The sequence below is a fragment of the Choristoneura fumiferana genome, chromosome 16 (genome assembly GCF_025370935.1).
Source record: "Choristoneura fumiferana chromosome 16, NRCan_CFum_1, whole genome shotgun sequence".
NCBI lineage: Eukaryota > Metazoa > Arthropoda > Insecta > Lepidoptera > Tortricidae > Choristoneura > Choristoneura fumiferana.
The window spans coordinates 5,328,073-5,351,436 of NC_133487.1; the positions used below are offsets into that span (position 1 = coordinate 5,328,073).

General features: G+C 37.2%; 1 protein-coding gene across 2 annotated transcripts in view; it reads right to left on the reverse strand.

The window, feature by feature from the left end:
• Position 1: 1 nt before the first annotated feature.
• LOC141436371 (uncharacterized) overlaps positions 2–23,364 on the reverse strand; it is a 143,322-nt gene continuing 119,959 nt past the window's right edge. For both annotated transcript variants that reach the window (XM_074099308.1, XM_074099309.1), the window contains exons 2-4: positions 5,269–5,352; positions 1,445–4,769; positions 2–1,182 (exon numbers count right to left, since the gene is read on the reverse strand). In XM_074099308.1, coding sequence (XP_073955409.1) covers positions 352–1,182; positions 1,445–4,769; positions 5,269–5,327 — 4,215 coding nt within the window. In that variant the 5' untranslated portion in view covers positions 5,328–5,352 and the 3' untranslated portion in view covers positions 2–351. The remainder of the gene's footprint in view (positions 1,183–1,444; positions 4,770–5,268; positions 5,353–23,364) is intronic.

Consider the following 23,364-nt stretch of genomic DNA (forward strand, 5'->3'; position numbering starts at 1 on the left):
ATAATTAAAACATTATCATTTAATCTAAATCAAAACTAAAATGTTGACGAGACACATCACCTCAACACACTATTTATTTGCTAAGTAGTTCAATACCAATCCATGTCAGCATTCAACTTTATATCAATTACCACTATTTTATACACATTTAATTACGAAATCAGAGAAAGGTACACAGAGCCGTACAACGATGCTTGTACTAATTGGCAAGCCACCCGCATACCAATGCACTTATAAGTAATACTGTCACGTAAATGCTCATAACTTCGTATTTCCTACACGTCAATATCCCCGTATCACTTTCCTTTGAGGAATTATATTTAAACTAAGCTAACAGTCTTTTTGACGACTTCAGGGCAAAAGCCGCGGATTGTACCGGCCGACGTAGAGTATCATGCCAGAAGGATTGTGTCTTACAAAGTAAAGGAATGGTCGGTCGAACTTTAATCGTGCTGGCTGCGCATTTCTTGCGGGAAGACGAGCCTGTCTTGGACGCAAATGTAGCGGCAAATTCATGGCGTCTCCAACATCATGTGGATCATGAAATGCTCGCTGGTAATCCCTGGGCTCGTCCCAACCAGACGTCCATCTCGAAGTCCTCCTCCTTCTCGTCAATTCAAGACTTTCAGGATATTCCTCTATGTGATGCTGCTCGCCAATAACCTCTTCACCACAGGTCACAAACATTGTGGATTGAATCATATCTGACAAATATAGGTCTTTAGATGGACCGTTCAATCCTCCTAAATCAGCATGATCTGCATCAAATAAGTCTTTCAATCCCATTTTCTTGAGAGTGGATGAAATGTTGAAAATGGACTTATGTGAGAATCGAGGAATCTGCAATTCAAGTCCGATCCGAGGCAATAACGTTCTAAGAAGACGATTCCATGCTGGCGTGCTTGGGTTGGAGTCGAGCAATCGTTTCTCGAGTGATTCTAAGTCTTCTGCGTGAACGACATTGCCTTGTTGGCCTGGCATGAGGAACAGTGTACTTATGATGGAGTTGGTGTTGCCGAGAGCTGCTGCCGTTGCATCAAGCACCGGATCGTAACCGGCTAGGAAACCTTTCTTGTAAAGTACGGCTGGCACAGGCACGAGACGACGTTGACGCACGTTGGGAGACACTACGAAGTACATTTCGCCATCTCTTCCTTCTACAGATGAACCCGTGCAATCGGTCTGAAATTGAAAAAGATTTTCTGTCTATAGCTTGTAACTTAAGTAAAGCAGTGCCACTCCGAGTACTTAGACAATATATAGGTAATAATGAATTAGCTGTTGTTCGCAATTTTTTCCACTTTCCGCGGGATAAAAAATTTGATGCTAATCTGAATAGTGCTGCTTTCTAATTATTATCCGAGTAGTATGTTATAGTTAATATAAAAATAATTCTCAATCGGTAGCAACTAATGAGTTTTAAATATTTAAAAAGAAAACTTACCTGGAATATATTTGTTGAAAAAGCAGCTAGCGGAGGTTCCATTGTAATTGTGTTAGCCTTCATGTACTCCACTATCTTTCCCCAAGTATATCTCTTTACCAATAAGTTCGTCCTTCTTCTAATAATGTCGCTTATCAATTTAAAGTTGATCTCCTCCACGTGGCCATTATAGAAATGTTGCGCCCTTTCCTTGTAGAAAGTTAAGATTTTTCCCTTATTCCGGTCACTATAGAGTTCTCTGATAAACGCAGAGACTGCTACACCTGATTCTTGTGTCGTTTCAATGGAATCGGATATATTCTTAAGTGTGAAATGAGGATTAAAGGTAACCATATCATCGAGTTTTAGTATTTCGTTCATTTCGCCAGATGTCGCTCCTCTAGCTCCCATGAACATCATAGCTAACATCGAGGTAATAGAGAACGGTGACAGAACAAAACTTCTTTTGTTCGGAATATTTTCTACGACAGTATTCCAGTAGCGGAAAGCTAGTTCGTTGCAAAGCTCAGTAAATTGTGCAATGTCTTCCCCTAAATCTTTTGTAGTGACCTCTAATCCCTGGTTTTCTTTCGAAACGTCCAAAACTATATCTTTATGTGGTACTTCTTGGTTAAAGTTCTCAGTTTTAAATTTGTCTTTAGGTATTTCATTAGCTTTTGGTGGTGAAACAGTTGAGATAAGCTTCCAGGAATTATTTCTTTCGTTGGCTATTTCCTTGTAGTCGATGTTGACTTTCTGGATTTTTTTCTTAAATTCGTCGATTTTTGGTAAAGATGCATCAAATTTTTCTTCATCGACCTTCACTTTGTCAGGCACTTGCGTTTGTTTTTCGGTGCTAGTTTTTGGCAAAATAGACTGCTGAGTAGATGCTTCTGTCGGAGAAAGAATATTTTCTTTTACAGGATGCTCAGGTACACTGATGATGCCTATTTTATTATTTTGCTTATCTAAACTAAGAGTTTGAACATTTTGAAGAGGTTCTTCGAGTTTTACAGGCTCGGCTAAATTATCAACACTTTCTGTAGTAGAAGCAGGTGCTACGTTGTCAGGAGAAGAGGCCGAAATTTTTACTAAATTATTATTTTCTGGTTGTTTAATTTCTTGTTCTTTTTCGGCTTCTTTTTTTTCAGGTTCATCTTTATTGTGTGGTTTTATTTGAATATCCTCTAAATTATTATCATTCTTGTCTACAGCCACCGATTTTTCCGTAGTCGAAGAAGAAACAGCCTTTACAACGTTAATTGTGGTTACTTCAATATTTGAAACACTTGCAGCTTTTGTACTTTCAATTATTTTTTCTGTAGAAGTTACTTCATTGCTTTCTTTGAAGCTATTTTCACTGTCAACAATAGACTGCGCTGCCTGATTGACTACTTGAGACAGTAAATCATCCATTGATCCAGACAAAATTGGATCCATTGGTGTTTCGGTTGAAGTCGTTATGATTTCTGGTATTGCAGTGGGTCCTACTACTGTTTCATTACTTTTATTTGGAATGTCATTAGTTACTAAGGGCGTTTTTTTATCATTAGTTTCTGGATGTGGGTTAATAGTCGATATTTTGACGAAATTTTGACTCTCTTCCTTGACCACGGGGGTAGTTTTATTTTCATGTTCATTTTTGGAGTCCGAAGGGATATCAAGTTCCAGGCTTTCTTTACTTTCAAGATTCTCGTTCATGGCATTGGTTACTTGTAACAAATCACTCGTTGTTGGAAGTGGCTGATAGTTTGTGCTTCCAAGATCTGATGCTATTTGACTTATACTTTGTGCAACGTCAAATAACGGAATGTTCGGTTCATTCATCTTTATATCGTTACTATCCTCGACGATGGAATTCTTTTCATTAACAGTTTTTGGCGGTTGGCTAACGACAGCAGACATAAATTCAGTTGATGAAACAGTAGTTGATGGTGAAACAGATTGAGTCGTTATTGTGGTAGCGTTTTCCTTGTCAATGTCTTCGGTATTAGTTGTAGTTGAAACAGATACTGGTATGCGTGATATTGGTTTGTAGGTAGTAATAGTTGGTTGTACTTTTTCAGCTAACGTTGTAGGTGCTGGTTTCTTTGATGTCGAAATAACAGGCTTCTTTGTTGTGCTTTCTGAAGTAGTTTGAGCAGGTTTACGTGTTGATTTTTCGGTTACATATGCTGCTGTTGATACAGGAATGAAGGTACTAATTTTCTCATAAATAGGACTACTTTTTTCTGTGGTAGAGGTCCCACGAGACGTTGCTTGAACGTCAACATTAGTCGAACCTATTTCAGTAGGCTTTGGTGTTGAAGATGAAACTTGTCGCCTAGTAGTTGAGTGAGGTTTGATTGTTGTTGGTTTTGTTGTATACTTGACCGGAGGTTTGACAGTAGTTGTAAGCCTTGTAGAAGAAGCTGTAGTACGTGGTTTAGATGTCGTTGTAGTAGTGGTACGTCTAGTAGCAAGTGTAGTTCGAGGTTTAGTGGTAGTTGTTGTTGGAGGTTTGATAGTAGTTGTTGTCGTAGGTGTAGGTACCGTTGTTGTTGTGGTTGTAGTAGTAGTTGTTGTTGTTGTAGTGATAGGTTTTTCGGTAGTAGTAGTAGTGGTAGTCGTTGGTTCTGGCGTTGTTGTAGTTGTTGGCTTAGGTGTTGTAGTCGTTTTTGGTTTAGGCGCTATAGTAGTTGTAGTAGTTTTTGAGACTGGCTTGGCAGTGGACGTTATTTGTTTAAAGGGTTCAGTAGTAGGAGATATTTTTTCAGTTACGATAGGTTTATCGATCTTTTTCTCAGCTGTAGTCGAACTGCTGATAGAATTACTACCTTCTTTGCTTAAATTCTCGTCAAAGTTAATACGATCATATTCGAAAGTTTCTGTTTCCGGAGTAGAGAAAGATGATGTCTTATCCGGGACTATATCAACACCTGTATTGCCAAAAATAGATGGCAAAATCAAACTCCAAGAATCTGACACATCGGGAGTATCTAAGGTAGGATTTATTTGCGGTTTGTTCTTGTGTGCTTCCATTTGGGCCTTGAGTACATTTTGAACGTTGGTTACAACATTATGCACTTTGGTGTATGGAGGTTGACTAAAGTTAAATGCTATAGTTGGTTGATTATCATTGGCAAAGGTAACGAGTCCTTCTGATTCTTCTCCTGCGGCTACTATAGCCTGTATCTCTTGAAGAGTCATTAGTCTTTTCACTAGTTCTCCAGACTCATCGAAAGTGTAGAATTCATATCGGTCTGGGGTGAGGAGGTTCACGGGGCTTCCGACGGTAGCGGGGCCATTGGAGGGGGGCGGTAGGGTGTTCCCGACAGCATCTGCGATGTATGGACGCTTGGAGCCTCTGAAATTTGAAACAAAGTAGTGTGAGTATCTAAGGGAATTGTAGACCAGTTTATTTGAAAACAGTGTAATGTCATAGATGAAATAATATAAAATCTAATTAAATACTATAAGTCAGCAATTCTTGCATAATTTTATTTAGCTATTTCAACGACTTGCATGAAATTTGCTATTAGGGGGTTTTAGGAGGTACGGTAATCGACTGATCTTGGTCTTATCTCTGGGAAAACGCCCTTTAAAAATACAGTTTTATGTGTCTGTCCTTTCTGTATTATTTACTAATCATAAATCAAAATCATTAATTCCCACATATGTAGATTTCGTTCATAGTCAATTTGTTATGTTTTTTTAGATATAATATCTAATTAAAAGTCCCGATTGAAGTATCGGTCCTCCCAAAGCCATGACTATATTTGAATAGATGTTCCCTTTATTATAAAGACAAGGATTATCCTGTACGGATTCTGCGAAATGTTGTCAGGAGACGAAATTGAGCTTACCTGCTTTCATCAGCGAGCACACAGGACGCTGCGAGCAGCACACACAAAGCAGCGCGCATCTCGGCAGCCCATATACTTCTGCACCTGGAAAAAAGAAATGCGTCTTTAGATCGGATTCCCCGAATATCCAGCCGAAAATGTAAGATTACCAAAACGTTAAAGGTTTAAAATTAAGGATTTTGAAATTTGCAAGCTAGCAAGATGATTTTCTTCTGATATCTATCTGGAATATGATTTAAACTCTGATATTACAAAAGACTAATATTATCTAGGTTCTTTTAGACTAAGAACGAGGTCTAGTGTCGACATTCCGATTTGACTCAGAACTTAATAAGGTGTTCTTTTGAAAGTCAGACTGCTGAAACACTTCCTTTTCAATACAAAAGATATCATTATAGCTTAACGTTACGCAAGGCTTTATGCAAGTCCAGAGGCGATAGGCATCGAGATAAAATCACTAAAATAGAAGATCTATTGTTAAACGCAACGGTCAATGATTTGTCTCGACGCAAACAACAGTTATATCCCAAAGTGGGCTGGTCACGTAGGATAAATTCGACTCCTAAATAATAACAGAACACGCAAACAAAATCGTGTGTTAAAAAAACCACACTAAAAACTCAATGCGCGTGGATCCAGACCACGTTAAAATGACAAAAGAAAAGAAAGTTCGCCCATAAAAATGTTTTTTACACAAAACATGGCAATTATAATCGCCAATCGCAAACAAAAAGTGTAAATAAACCTGTCGGACGAGACGCGGCACGGTCATTGTCGCGAGAACTAGAACTACTAGTTTCTTGCCGGCTCTGTTGATTCAACACACAATTCTTTTTGTTCCCTTTACATTGCTTCTTTTGCTTTCGTCATTACTTCAACCCGGGCGCCCGGGGCGGCGATGCACTGCGTTCTTTTGTAACGCACCGGTATTTAGTGCGAAGACTCATTTATTTGACCCCACGCTGTGAACCGCGATGAGTTCCGTTGTATTTTGACAAGTTGTTTGCCGACAAATATGTGGGACACCTGACATGCGACCGGTTGAGGCTAAAATGGGTCAATCAACTTAGTGTGAGGTAAATTATGTAAGGACATTAATAAAGCGGCCGTCAAGGTGAAAGACCGCGTAATGAAATGAATTTATGATTTTAATCCCGGAGATAGTTAACATGGGATCTTTGACATTACCCGCCAGTCTAGTACCAATAACGCGGTAACGAGCGTAGTTACCAGAGTTAATGTGTCATAGAAAACATCATAATTATAACGCAAGGTAAAGGCCATTTACCCGTGGAGAATACTTAGTTTACTTAAAACAATGCGAAATAACTCTATAATTTTAACGTTCGTGAATTCGACCGCTTTGTAATACATGTTTGGTCTGGGATAGAAGTACAAATGGCAAACTTGACACTTGTATACGCTAAGCAACCGCATACCACGGTCGGATGGGCCTCCACAATCACCTGACGCAAGCCGTTATGCGCGGCAGTCGATGCGCTGTAATTGTGAGATAATTGCACCGGAGCGCACCGGCTTGTGATTGACACTGACATGATGTGATGTAATCAAGAACTGGGTCGAAAATGATTATACGAGTATTTTGACTAAAGGCGAGTTCATAGCTGCGTCATTTTAGCGTATCGTATCTCTGTTGCGAAGCTTTGTCCGCTTAGGTACTTGTCAAATCGTATATATAAAACTCATTTCACCATTAAAAATTATACTCGTTGAACATGCAAGTTCGTAGTAAACTGACATTTTTACTTGTCTAAGAAGTGCTTTAGTTTTTGTGGTGGTTTTAAAACGTTTTCAATTTTAGCTTCCTGTATTAAAATAAAAATTTTAACATTAAATTGTCACAATTAAAAAAAACTCGTATTACAAATTAATAGATCAACAAAGTTAACTCATGAAATATACGTTTATATGTTTCTAAAGTTCACTCAGATAAAAATTATCGATTTTGTGGTACGACTTTTTTTTAGTACTAGTAGTGACCAAATACAAGTCTTAGATCCACCCTTGTCTCATTAAATTATAATACCTAAAAATAATAACAAACTTCAAAAGAACCTAACACGGATTACATCACAGCTCAGAGCGACAAGGATTCTAAAAGTTGCTCGTCCCCAGACTCTTAATTACTTGAAAAGCAAAGTTGACGTTACGATGCTCTTTATAAGTAAAACCATGCGAAGGAATAACTTGAAGCATGATTTTGACTAACTTTTAAATCCTCAAACAATTTCACGAAATTCGAGTCTACGTCTTTTCTAAATTGAGTTAGTTCGGAACGTCGTAGCGAGCTGTTTTGTTGCCAAAATTTCCTAATACGTTGGCAAATGGGGCGCAAACGGTGAAGTCGGCCATTTTGACATTTTGCATAAGTAGTGCCACCAGAGTTGAAGTCACCCGTGGAAGTCACGCACTTAACACTAATTTAATGTCATGTAATTTATGTTCTTTTTAAATTAGTGTTCTTTTTACCCGACTGCGAAGAAGGAGGATTATGTGTTTGACGCGTATGTATGTATGTCTATTCCTATGTCCTCTCGTAACTACTCAATGGCTGAACCGATTTTGATAAATGATACGTCATTGGATTCGTCTTAATGACGCGAGTGACACTGGGTACATGAAATTTAAAAAAAAAATCAAAAACTGTTTTTTATTCAGACCTATCGAGTGGGGTATCAAATGAAAGCTAATAATAAGCCCATTCTAAAATATATGGGTTATAACCGTTTTAATATACCATTTTCACAGAAAAGTGTGAAATAAAACGATAAATAAAAAATAAAAAACCCCCGACTGCCTTAAAAATACTAAAAAGAAGAAAACAAGTCTAGTGGGCTAGAAATTTGTTAAGTAGCTAACTTAAAGTTCAACAGTCGGGACCCATTTAAATCGTGACGCTCAAAAATTCTTAGGTACCTAAGAATCCGCTCTCTGATGATAACGTTGGATTTCTGCAAGTTCGAAAAAACTCATCGTGACAGACGTCGAACCAATTAAATGTTACTTGGTCTTTCTTAATTCAACAGCCAAACTTCAAAGGTTCTCGTTAGGATATGGAGTACCCTTCTGAACGTTCGTTGAACGATACGGTACTTATTGCTTTTAAACGCCAAGAGGTAAACCTAATAACAAAATGGCCAAGTGGCCTTTTGCCCGCGACTTCGTCCGCATGGAGTTTTGTTGTCGTGCGCTGTTCCCTCGGGAACTGTGCATTTTTCCGGAATAAAAAGTAGCCTATGTCACTCTCTGGCCCACAAACTATCTTTATACTAAAAATCACGTCGAAAGACGGACAAACACAAATATACTTTCGCATTTATAATATTAGGTAGTGTGAATTGCAAAGGTTTCTATAAATACCTAACAAAATACTCTTTGACGAAGCTTACTTAATGGTGATTGTTGACATGTACTTATATTATAGTAATTTGTTTTGTATTATTATTAAATAAATGAATTTAATTAATTTAATTTGAATTTACTTTTGACAGGAATATTTTACTTTTTTTTTATAATTCTATAGGATATTTTTTTGATTTTTTACTAAAATGTTTCAATATTTCTCATTTGTAAAATTTATTTCCTTCACTCTTAAACCAAAGGATATTCTGATTTTGATTTTTGTACTAAAATACAATTTCAAATATTTATTAACGCCCTGAGCATTTCGTATAAATTTCAACTTAAATCCTCCACGCGTTAAAGTCTTGACAAACGGACAAAAATGTAATCCCTTAATTCCTTTATTTTGAATTGAATTACAGAACCCTAAATATTATCAAAAGCTTTCTCAATTCCACCAAATACAAAGTACTCGTACAAAAAGACTATTTTTACCCGCAAACAAATTCTATAGAAGACATGATTTTGTATTTGTTTCAATAATTACATTGTCAAAGTCAAAGCATACACAAGTGAAATTAATGTTTAGTTCGGGATCCTTTCGACTGCGATAATTTTGTAAGTCATAATGTAATGTTTGTCATAATTTTTGTTGGTCATAATTGTTTTTCCCGCTGAAACCGTATTATTTTTCATAAATTTTTAAATGGTCATCCTGGAGACCTTTATAGGTTAGGTTAGGTTTGTTATATAACAATTCTGAAAAATAAATGATTCAGAGAAAAAAGAGTTATGACAAACATTACATTATGACAAACAATTTTCTACCAGTCGATATAGACCCGTTTAATTAATATTAATAATTTGATATTCATCCTTTAAAGGGGCAATAAGGCTAATTCTTGTTCCAAGTTTTCGAACAAAGTCCCTATAAAGGCCGAATAATGGAGTTTTATCTAAGAGAAAATTTACTTAACTCCCAAAGTTACGAACTTTATTAACAGAGAACTCTAACATAATGAAGTATTAAGCTGACTGTGCATGGAATACCTAATATTTCATGACCCGAGTTAGAAAATGAATAATAATCTATGAATTAAAACAATTACTTTGCTTACCCGCGACCTTATGACGTTTATGCAAGATATGCATGTTCATGCAGTTCCTCCACCTTCACACTGTAAGGACACACACAAACCACACAAACCCATCTATCACCACCACCACACTACACTGACGCGTTTCGAACTCAACGAGAGCTCATCTTCATTAAATTATTTAATTTAATCCAAAATTATTTAGCAGCAATATAATAATATAACTAAAATACAACGTGTCTACCTTCTGGACACAGATGAATAGAGCGTGTTGACTGGGGTATTTCTAACCTATCTAGAAAGCCCCATAAGCTATGAGTCATAATTTATGACGCCACAGTCATCATCATCATCTCACCGTCGTCCACTGTTAGACAATTGCCTCCCCCATACATACATAGACCTCCAGCTGTTTCGGTTGGCAGCGGCCTGCATCCACCGTCAACCCGCGGCTTTAACCAGGTCATCCGTCCATCTCGTTGGTGGACATCCTACGCTGCGCTTGCCACGGTATTAATGGAGAATTGACTCATTAAGATTTAATACATCGGAACAGCCTTTATGGTAGATACATAATAAAATAATATATAAAATAATTAAAAAAATATACATATTACTTATATGAAACAGATTATATTAGTTTTTTTTATTTTTATTTTTTATTTGACTGGATGGCAAACGAGCAAGTGGGTCTCCTGATGGTAAGAGATCACCACCGCCCATAGACACCTGCAACACCAGGGGGATTGCAGATGCGTTCCCAACCTAGAGGCCTAAGATGGGATACCTCAAGTGCCAGTAATTTCACCGGCTGTCTTACTCTCCACGCCGAAACACAACAGTGCAAGCACTGCTGCTTCACGGCAGGATTAGCGAGCAAGATGGTTCATTGTTAAATATGTACTGTTTCATTCTGTACACCAATGTGGATACAGTGAAACATTTCCCATTCTTTACTTTTTATTTTTTTGATTACTTACTACACATTCCTAAAGAATACACCCGAAACCCAATAAAATTACCTAAGTACTGTAAAAAATTCAGACTTCTATGTGTCAAAACAAAAGATTTATGATATTTTGAATTTTATGTTTTTCATTGTTGGACACTTGACCCTAAGCCATTTAATGAAATAATTTACAATAAGTATTAGAACATTCCTGAGATGGAACTCTACTCTGGGTTTCTGTCATTTTCCAGAGAGTAGAAGACTTTTGTCCCGGAATATTGTATAACTCCCGCAGGATAACGTATAAATCTTCGCAGACAAAGTCATAGCCAGCAGCTTCATAATATGCATTTTACTATTTATTTATTCGCGCGCTTGTTAATAATAATTAGTGTCAATGACCGAGCGTACGATAAAAATGCGCATTGGTAATTTCAGTGCCGCCATTTACCACTAACACATTGTCAGGTACATTGCTCACGTTAATTGCAGTTTTGTCTGATACTTCAATTAAGATGTTAATGCTACTGCTCAAGACAAACACAGGTACGATAACTTCTATCTTTTGCCAGAATTTCATAAGCCATAATGTATCGTTTCCATATTTTTTTATGTATACTATCTATACTTACTTTACTATTACTACTTACTGTTATAAAGAGGTAAGGTTTGTGAGTTTATGAGGTTGTAGGGGATAATCTTTGGATCTACTGAATCGATTTAAGTGAAATTAGTAAGTATACAGCAAGGATACAGCATAGTTGTTATCCCGGAAAATTACATAGTTCCCGCGGGATAGTCATAAAAAAATTCTACGCGGCCAAGGTCGCATGCTAAAGCTAGTTTGTCATAATTATAGTAATTTATTTCAGAATTTAGAATTGCAATTACACCAACCTACCCTACCGCACTCTACGTCGTTTTAAAACAATCATGAAAACACACCGCTTCTTTAATATATTTTATAACAAACATTGGTATGGCAATGAAGTTAAGACAAAATGATAAAATATCATGTGCCGTAGGTGTCGTAATACGACTAAGAGATTTAATGTTAGAATGGACAGTAGAGCTCTCTATTGCCAACTACGGACTCCGGACTCCAGCACTGTGGTGTGGAAAGCAAGGGGAAGCCACCGCAAAATTATTCCAAAAAATTCGTCATTCAGCTTCGCTACCAATCCTCATCGGAAAACCACGACTGCTTTGTCAAAAGTAAGGCGGCGTAAAAGGTCGTGTAATTGGTACGATACATAACGTAGGTTAGTAAAGTACCTAAGTACATAATAATGATGTTTTACGTTCGATTAGGGCATTCCAAAGCAGCCAACATTCCGATCCAAAAACTAAGCGTAAAGAATGTTTACAAAGAAAATGTGGATTTTTTACGTTAGGTCTCGCTATTAACCTCACATTGACCTAATTTTTATCAAGCTAAAGATAAATTAATCCGCGCTTCATGTGAAAAGAAAATATAATTAAAATAACATCTCTTTATAGGAGTTACGCCGAAAGAACGATGCAGTATCTGACACTAATTAACCACTAATTACTAATTACCATAGCAACCAATCAGAAGTTAATCATCCATTGTTGGCACAAAACAAAATGTCGCGTGTACCAATGATGTAACGCTATTTTACCTGATGTGAGAAAATGTGAGAGTCGCATTACATTACCGTGATCGATCAATATAAAACCTTCCTTAGCCCCACGACCCAGCGATGTTTCTAATGCTAACATGAAAATATAGCTTTAAGAAGGGTTGCAAGTAGATACAAATATCGACACTTTTAGCGGAGGCTTCGAAATATGACTAAACTATATAATATTATAAATAATTTACTAGGTACTCGTCCCTATCTTTTCATATTGCGTTTAAATTGTCTCGAAAAGTTGGTAAGATTGCGTTAGTTTTCTATTCGGCGTTTATAATTATTTTTTTTATACTAAATAATATCAACGCTTTTTTCCAATCTTTTATAATCTAGTTTGTAATTTTTACTCTCAATTGCATGGTGTTTTTTAACGCGACATCACATAAGTGTGACAAATTACACAAAATACAACTCCGTCACATGTTTTTTTATATGATAGGTACTTTCGTATATCAAACATAAAAACGACCCGGCTACTGTAAAAACACTGCTTCTGCAAATTCTTTTTATATTTCTTTCGATATTGCTCTATTGCTAATGGATTCATAAAGATACTATACTTTAGTGTCAGTTTTATCGATATTGCGAAACGTTCATCATATTATTTTCGTCCCTAGCGTAGCAACTTATCAATACATTCTTTTTTAGCTCATCTTAAGTCAAAGTTTGCGTGTTTGATGAAGCTTGCACGAAGATTGAAGACGTGGGAAGTAGGCAAGTTTGTTTAATCCCGAATCTAAGTATTACATAAATATTTATGTAACTCACGTTCCATTAAACAAATAAATCATTGTCATGATCTTGAGATCGTTCATCATTGTATATTAAGTAATGAGGCTGATATTACTTTAAATCCCACACGTAGTTGTTTACAAAATAAGATGTTACCAACTTAATAAACAATACCTAATAGCCCTGTGTTCCGTTGCTTGGATATAATATAAGTTTGGGAAGCCCTGAGATAGCTGCATCGCCGCCGCCGCGACCTTATGCGAGAAATGTGTGATCATGCAGTTCCTCCACCTCCACACTGTAAGGACATACACAAATCACACAAACTCACTATCACCACCGCCTCACTACACTGACCCGTTTCGAACTCAACCAGAGCTCATCTTCAGATCAACACAACCGTTCACCAAATATAAATGCATGCACTATTTTTTTTTCATTAGGTACACATGCAACAGTAAATATATATATGCTGTTCCAAATTTTTTTTTAATTTTTAAGCCAAGTCATTACTTTGTACTATAATGAACGGCATTAAAAAAATGAGTACGAAACGTGTCAGTATACCTAGTGTGGTGGTGGTGATAGATGGGTTTGTGTGATGTGTGTTCTTACAGTGTGGAGGTGACGGAGCTGCATGAACACACATTATTTGCATAAACTTGGTTCTTATTTACAATGTCTAATTTTGACAAAATCACGCGTCTTCGTGAAAGGCACTAGGTATCGTAAACACCAGAACTGTCTTGATGCTCAAAAATATATGAAAACGGCAGTATTATTAATCGAATTAACTGATTTAAAATAAACTGTAACCTTTTTATAGCGGCAACACTTATTATTATTATTTTTTCTAACCTGTGTAATGTGTCACTGCTGTTATAAATAAATTATTTTCTTTCTTTCTTTAAAGCAGTACAGTAAGTATTAATTAATTATTATATAAAAGCGATATCGTTTTATTCTCTAATGGCAACGATATTTTAAAGCACCTAGCAATATTTCAATCACAGAATCACAAGCGTTCTTCATCTTGTATATCATTCAAAGATTAGCTGGAATTGATCTTTTTAAAGGATAAGATTATGCATTATGTTTCTTTTGTAATCCAGTAATTTGACTGATACTATCCCAATCCCACACCACTTCCTCCCACTCGCTCCCACTTGCTCGTTTGCCATCCAGTAGAATGAAAAAAAAAAAAACTAAGTTACGCACTATTAAGTGCGTAACAACTCTGGCTGTCTATCTGTCGTTTACCTCTTCACGCTCAAATCGCAGATATAATTTAATAAAATTAGGTATGAACCTTCAAGACCCTGGAAAGCACATTGTAATATTTCATACCGGAAAATTGCATAATTCCCGCGGGATAAAGATAAACAAATTCTTGGCACGCAAATTCGCGGTTGTATCAAACGTTAAGATCATTAAGATCGTTTTATACTAAGGTACTTTTGTACATTTACTCCTCAAGAGGATTTGAGTCATAAATCACAAAGTAACTTGGCTACGCTACATTTACGACGTTACTTGCAAATATTTAAATTAGAAACACTCTGTTTTATTTATGTATTTTTTAAGATCTCTATCTTGCTTTGGCCCTTTTACTAACCTAGTGCAACAGTGAACAGAAATAAACACTGTCATTCATATGCGATTGTGCTTCCAGTTGCGTTTTAGACCACTTGCTACTTAGACTAGTTGCCTTATAGACCATTTGCTACTTAGACCAGCTGCTTTTTAGACCACATGCTACATAGACCAGTTGCTTTTTAGACGAAGTGAGACTAACCCGTTGAGTTAAATAATTGTTTCATCTGTTAATTTGACATTGGTTCTTGGCATACATAAATAAAACATAGTAACATTTATATAGGTGCATGTATACAAATGTTGTACAAAGGCTTCTTCGTGTTGTTTCTCTCGTGTTGTTTGTTTGATTGTCCATTGCTTAAGAGCGTTTATACCTGCTGAGCGGGCAACGTTGCATTTTTGTTAGTTTTTCTCGATTATTCCATAAAAAAATAATGAAAATTAAAAATGTGGTCTGATAGAACTGTTCTTAATATATAAGTTAATGCGTCTACTCCAATAATTATGCGTGATAGACTTTTATTTTCTTTAAAAACCGTTAATAAACATATTTGTTAGTAAATGTGTCTACTCCAATAATTCAATATTCGTTGCCAGCTCAGCAGGCGGGTGCGTCATTTGTTTGTAGGGAACGGTTTAGTAATCGGTATTAAGCTTTGAGGATGAACTCGTAAAGAGTTCGAAGCATTTTAGCATATGATGTATTGTTCTTGTAGTAAGGTGTCTGCGATCTGTTATAAACTCATGTAATCTTTGACAATATTAGGGTTATAAATATCTAAAATCTAGTTATGTCTACAGTTGACGTCCACTGCCCTATGCAAACAAAGTAACCCCAGACTGAAAGCAAGAACATAACGGTACCCGCAGGTCATCGGCCTAGCTAATGTACTCGTTATTTGCAGGAAAAATGATAATCACTGTGTTTGCATAGTATGGAGGCTGTCGGTTTCCGGTAGACGGATATCTCTTATTGTCTTATCGATAGAGTCTTTTATTGAACGAAGGAATCTGGATGTCTGACTTGCCTGCGGGCACCGGGTAAGAAGTCAGTGGCGTAAAGGTACATGCATAAAGATTAAAAATGGGTTGAAGTTTTTTTTTGTAAATTTCTGACGTTTACATCATGATATAATGATATAACATTATATGTTCCGTAACAAAATCGATGACAATTTCTTATCTAAAATGTCGCTTCTACTCAACATGATCGATTTTAAAATAGATTTGGCATGTTTTTTTCGTAGGTAGAGTATCGATTTGAAACAATATTTTTTATTTGAGAAACGAAATCGTCCCAAGTAAGTTTTGCATTTCCAACGACAATTCAACAATTACAACGATCAACAATCAAGTTAATTTTTATATAATTATTTCCTTTTATTTCATTGTACAAAGTAGGTAAAGTCGCTTCGACAAACTAGTCAAGTGGAACCAGTGACTGTTGCATAAACGCACTCGAAGTAATAACCGCAATGAGTACTGAATTTAAATAAACATTTAATATTTGGCTTAACTTAAGCCATACAAATAAAGGGATAGACAACATACTACAGGTACAGTCAAGTGCAAAAATAAGTATCTATTCGAACCACTCGAAAATATCTTACTACGCTAAGGCCGTGGCGTATTGCGTCGGAATAAGAGTCTGCGGTATTTTTGAAACTTTGAACCAGTTCATATTTTTACACTTGACTGTACAAAGGCTTTTTAGCGTTTTAAAAATTTCATTGATGTAATGTATGTTTTTGTAATTCTTTTCTTTTTTTCTTCTTTTATTGTAATTTTATTTTATTTTTTTGTGTCACTGCCGTTATAAATAAATTATTTTCTTTCTTTCTTTCTTTCTACCAAGTTAAACCGCATCGCCATGACGTTAGTCTTCAGCTGTGACGCGGAACCGTCGGAGCATGACGGTCAAGTGGAACCGGTGGCTATTGCATAAATGCGCCCGAAGTAGAGTTGTGGATAACGCTCATTTCGAGGCTTAAAGACTCGAACTCTTAAGACTCCAGAGTCTTAAAGACTCGACTATATTTGAGAATTGAATTGGCTTATTTTATGCGTATGGATGCAACCGGCTTTGCTGCCTTAGAGTCGTTAAGCCTTGAGAGTCTTTAGGGTTCGAGTCTTTAAGCCTCGAAATTAGCATTTTTCACAACACTAACCCGAAGTAATGTCCGTGATAAGTGCAGAATTTAGCTTTTTTTAAGCTAAAACTAACTTTGAATAACTAGCTATTAAAAAGTCCTTTTAGCCTTTTAAAAATGTTGTTGCTGTAATCATATTCTACTAAGTAAAGCTACCCTGCATCGCCAAGCTTGTATTCAGCTGTGAAGCGGCGCCGTCGAAGCGCGACGGTCAAGTGTAAACGGTGGCTGGCTGCAGAAATACACTCGAAGTAATGACCGTGATAAATGCAGAATTTACCCTAAAATTAAATTACTAACTACCTTATTTTTAACCCCCAACGCAAAAAGAGGGGTGTTGTAAGTTTAACGTCAATGTCTGTCCGTCTGTGGCATAGTATTCAATGCAGTTTTTTCACGTCAAAGCGAGTGTCCTTGCGATGGTTATTAATTATGTTTTTAACATATTGAACTTTGAAATGATAATGTCAGGGGCTTTTCAACTTTTCTAAGTTGAACATGAAACTACCGTGAGACTCACTCATATTAAATGATATTGTAACTCACGTCTTAAACCGAATTTAGCTCGACATGTTTCGGGCTATTTCGTAGCCCTTCTTCTCAGGAGCACGCCGAGCATTCAATGGACTCGGATTGACGCATTACATCAGGTTTGATAAGATGTCTGTACTTGCGAGAGAAAAGTTTTTCATTCCGCGGAAAGTGCGTGAAGCCATTGAGATTAGTCGTCATCCGAATTTTAACCGGGATTGCGGTTGGTCGGTACCCACGAGTTGGAAAACAGTTTTAAATACTCGTGCTGCGTCATCGGTTGGTGTGAACGTGCCTTTACGGAGCGATGTTGTTAGTGTTGTGTGCTACCCTACATTAGACATTGACAATAAAAATGACGATTAAAATGCGGGTAGTTGTGCGCGAGCAGAGCGGTGGCGCGTAGTGTGCGTGTTGCGGCAGCCGCCGAGTCGCGTTCGCGTGCTCCTGAAAAGAAAGGCTACGAAATAGCCCGAAACATGTCGAGATAAACTCGGTTTAAGACGTGAGTTATCCGTTACAATATCATTTTCTAAGTTGGTTAGATTATTATTTTGTGGTGGTCGCTGTAAGCATTTTTTTTTATATAAAATCAGTTTTATCACGGTCAGCCGTGATTGACCCCTATCTCACCTGATGTTAAGTGTAGATGAGGCCAAAGGTGTATCTCACTGGTTCAGTAACAGCCTATTCAGCCTAGCCTTGAAGAGCCCTAGATTATACTTATGCGGAAATACAGACGACGGGAGCGAATCCCATTCCTTAGCAGTTCGCATTATGAAAGATGAAGCAAACCGCTATTCTACTGAGTAAAGCAACACTGCATCGCCAAGCTTGTCTTCAGCTGTAACGCGGAGTCATTGGAGCGCGACGGTAGGGCAGAGTACCGTTTGTGGCCATTTATTGTTTAAATATACGTTTGAAATAAGTTTATAGTAATATATACGAGTAAATCATTACAAACTTTATTCGTTTCATTATAAGCTTTTGAAAACTCACTGAACATATATTATTTGAATACTATAACTTTTTATATTATGACTTCAAATGTCAACTGACCAAAAACGGGCTTAAGGTGGCCAAAACTGGTACGTCTGCCCTATATATACTATATAAAGTAGTTATGTAGTTTATGAAGTTGAACCGGCACCTGAAGTAATGTCCGCAATGAGTGCTGAATTTACATTAAAATTTAATATTTAGGTACGGCTCAACTAGCCTATACGAAGCCTTTAAAAATGTAATCATCATCATCATCATCATCATGGCAGCCGAAAGACGTCCACTGCTGGACATAGGCCTCCCCCAACACTAAGCCGCGGCCGTCGGCATTTTGTATTTCTCGCTAACTTAAAGGCACCTTCCTGTTCAAAGTTTAAAGTACTGTAATAAGAGCACTGTCACTCAACACTGAGTGCCAAAGATGACGTTGCACTTCGCAGTGTTACTCGGGATATATCACCGAACTTCTCTCATTCACTCGATGCCGCGCTAAAATCCTTCCGTCTTGCAGAGTGCTCCCAAATTTTAGTATAAAAGCTTTCCATTAGGGGATGATAAACTTGGCTAGGAAACAATGAAACAATAAGTCGTTTCTTTTAATCTTTTAACGACCAGAGGCCGTATTGCCTGAAGTTTTCGCACACAAAAACTGAAACTTGATTGCGATCGCGAGCAATAGAAACGTTAGACAATACGGCCTCTGGAATATCAATTCAAATTGGACATCTTTCAAGACTGTTTCAATGTTCAGTTAAGCGAAAAACGTTGAACCCATCGCACGCCTCTCAAAATCAATTTCCTTTTTTTACAAGCTTTTATTTAGTTTTACCTGTCCCGTTGTCTGTCTGTCTGTACTTTTGTTGACTGTACTTGCATTGTCATCAAAACTGAATTGCCGTACCAAATTTCAAGTCGATGCCATTAACTGTTGAGGAGTTCCGTCCTGCGGAGACGATCCTGGCCAGATTATCAGGATGCCACTGTCAGATTATTGTATTGTCACCCGATTTACATAAGTATGCCAAAATTCAAGTCAATCCGACTACAGGAAGTGGGTCAAATTTAGCTTCCAAGATTTGACCTAAACAAATAAATAAAAGGGCAAGCTAAAGAAAAGCTTGTAAAAAATACAAAGTACCTAAGTAGTTGTAGTTGGTGATTTTTGGTTTTCGTTGTTCCTTTTTCTATTTCTAAAATAAACATAGTTAGCTCTATCTTATTTTTTTAGTCTAGCTTATGTATTTGCAAACTATTAATACGGAATTTCTAGCATGTTAGAGAACTTAACCAAGAGGCGTCTACACCAGTCGCGAACTTCAGGGGGTTAATCACATTGCGCAAGTGATTTGGGGTTGCCGCGGGCTTGAGCTGAGATTGAACCGTATGGTTAGTGTAGAGGTTGCACTATTTGAGAAAATTAAAGTTTAGCCTTGTGTCAAACAAAATTTTGGTTAGGAAGCTCATTTGAAGAGTCCAACAGTTTAAAACTGTTTAAAATTTCTGCATAAATGCAACTCCTATAGTCTTCACAACGTTTTAGACTAAACCGCGGTCATTAGGTACTATTAATTCATGATTTAAATTCGGGTTTTGTTCCACGCACCTTGATTTTTTTTATTTTTTTTTAGTTTGATGGTAAGAGATCACCACCGCCCATAAACATCTGCAACACCAGGGGTATTGCAGATGCGTTGCCAACCTAGAGGCCTAAGATTGGATACCTCGAGTGCCAGTAATTTCACCGGCTGTCTTACTCTCCACGCCGAAACACAACAGTGCAAGCACTGCTGCTTCACGGCAGGATTAGCAAGCAAGATTGCGGTAGCAATCCGGGCGGACCTTGCACAAGGTCCTCCCACCTGCAAAATGCTGATTTTAGAGAAGCTCGATATTTCGGCACAATTGCATGCGCCATGGTCGTCTCGTGTTCATCTTTTCAACCGACTTCCAAAAAGGAGGAGATTCTCAATTCTTTTGTATGTTTGTAACGACTAGGCGCGGCGAGCAGTATCACCCTTATGTTGTAGACATTCCTCCATTACGTACGAAGCGGTTTGCGTTTGGTTTACTTTCATTATGCGGACGGCTAAGGAGTGGAACTCTCTGCCGAGGTCAGTTTTTCCGGAACGCTATAATCTGGACATGTTTAAAGTCAAAGTGAACAGACACCTTCTAGGCAAACGTGTACCATCTTAGGCCTCATCTTCGCCTTCCATCAAGCGAGATTGAGGACAAACGTAAGCCTATTTTATATTTTAAAAAAAATATGGTTTGTTTTCACCACTTTTTTCTGTCTCAGGGTATAAGACGACGGTAGAAAAAGATGATGAATGCGTCGCGAACATCAGCGCGTTAAATAGCCAGTACGGCCTCTGTAGAACTGCCTTTCAAGTGTCTAGCTCTAGTTGTTTAAGCTGTAACTATATTGTCTCTTAGTAAAACAGTCACGTTATTCTTTAATAGCTATAGGTTGATGTAAAGCTACTTTTACCACAAATCGCGCGGTGTAAAGGCGATCGCACATAGAATCCATAAAATAAATAGACGCGTCAACTGAATTCCGCTAACCCAGTTACGTACAATAACATGTGGAGCGGCTGCCTCTTGTTTGTTCTATTCATTTAGGAGCATTCCAGACGCTGTAGTGACTGACTAATGAAGAACATCGATATTTATTATCGATATGCTGTTGACACTGTTTACAGTCTATTATTTCTTGCGAGTTGGTAGGTTTTAGTATGTTGTAACATAAGGTACCTAAATTTTCGACAAGGTAATGCCCAATAGACGTGACCTTGCTGTCATCTCTATTGATAATGACTTTAAAATAAATATAGCGACTACTGGGACACTCGCACTATAATTAATACGTAAATATAATTCATGGTAATAATTTGAAACAGCTTATCAAAAACTATATCAGATGTGAAACCCGAAAAGAGCTATATTGTTTCCCGACCGCTATTTTGTAACATCTCTTCTTCCTTTGCGATAGTCAATGCATAGTCTGCTCAGTTTAAGACTGTTTCATTGGTTTAGGGTAGACATTGTTTGTCAGTCAGTCAGACACGTCACTCATTTATAAAATAGGTACCTATGAACCCATGAATTATGGAGAAAAAGTTTTGTATCGATATTTACTTATCGATTTCCACTCATCACTACGCGGAAGTGGGAATATAGGTGGACAGTTGGCACCCACACAATGATGTCACCTTCACAGTATCCATAGTTAACCTCAGCTCAGTTAAATGGGGGGTGGCTGACTCATGGTTCACGGAGAAAGTGCTTCGATTGTACACAAATTTGGTTGAAACGTTTGTAAATTCGACCTGCATTTGTGAAAAGTGATTTCGCTTGGTCACGATATGGTTTTCTGATTGTTGTAAATTGTGAAGTAGCTAGTTTTTGCTGCGCGAAAGGTATTATCGTGTTTTATGAAAGACATGGGTAATTATAACTGCCCTTTTTTTCTTAGAATAAATATTAATAATTTCGAACTTTGAGATAGCAATCGTAGCCTTAGATAATTTAAGACATTGTAGCTAATTTTATTGAATTTGTGTGTCTTCCGTACTAGTGAATGAATGTCTTCTTTCAAAATAAATAATATAACCGGGTCGCGATGCTGCAAGCACTGGTGCGCTGCTGCACTGTTCATTGCAAGGCTGAGACGCTTGCTACGCAGTGGCTACATCTGGCAGCCCACGCAATGAACAGAGGAAACGCTCTCTGCCCGCTCTTCTGCCGCCTGGCGTCCAATTTGCGGCCTTAATTATGTAATTCTCTTTTTTCCACTATAAAATACCAATAGAAAATGGTAAAAAATATGTGTAAAACTTTTGAATTGTTAACCAAATGTAATCTATTATCGAATTCCATTTTCGAGTAATTAATGTAATAAAAAACAGTCCTCTGGCCCTTAAAAACATTCTTTGTTTGTGTGAGTAAACAAATCAAAAGTTGCCATTACTTCAACTTCCTCCCTTAAATATGATTGCTGTCGGCGGTAAACAGTGAATTCAACCGAAACTTTTTATTTTGATGTTCTGCTCAGTTTTCAGTCTGTTAGGATTTCGGAGGAAAGTAAACATGCTGAAAACTCCGCCATTTCAATTGCACTGCGGCAGAATAAGCAAAACCGAACTTTTTATTTGCGGCCTGAGTCTAACAAACAAGCGGCAGACGTCGCTGAGTTGGTTTATTTTTTAATTTATTACGTTTCCCTACGTTTCGTCGTTTACGTAATTTTCCTGAAAAACATTGAATTGATGTTTTCAGTTTTTGATCATATTTGTTTGAGTAGACTTAACTCCCTTGTCTTCGTGGCTTCGCCTGCTTGTCTGAGAACTAGCGTATTTATTCAAGACAAGGGTCCCAAGGCAATTTAAAAAAAAACTTGGTTAGAGCACCTCTGTGATACTCAAGGTCTTCCATTAAATCTCTTCAAAATCTGTTTACACGAGCCAGCTTTTGTTATATTGCTTCAATAAATCATCAATAAAAAATCATTGTACTGTATTATGTACCACTAATAAGTACACTCTTAGGTACTTATTAAATATTTTTTCCTCACGCTGTAACTGTTAAAATCATAGTATATTTTTTGTTATTGGATCAGGATCCCAATAACGTATTTGTTGCATTCGTCGTTCGAAATATGAATAATAAGTAACCGCATCGCCTGTGCACACAGAAAATGTGTTTATAACAGTAAGTCATTATTAAAAAAGCTTAAGAACCGTTATATAATTTTCTATTGTAAAAGGTTAGCCATTCGTGTCTTTACCTAGATTACTGCTCAGACTCTGTCTACTGCGATAACGCGACGCTAATTAAGTGAAGCACAGAATCTGTTTTCCATTTTCAATAATATTTATTAGCTCCAATATAATTCACGCATACATGCACAGCTTTAACGATTGTGTATTTTTTATCTGCACGGAAATTTTTATTTTATTTTTAGAGTATTTTTTTTGTGTCCAGGCATACTATACGGCGCGCAAACACGATCTCTG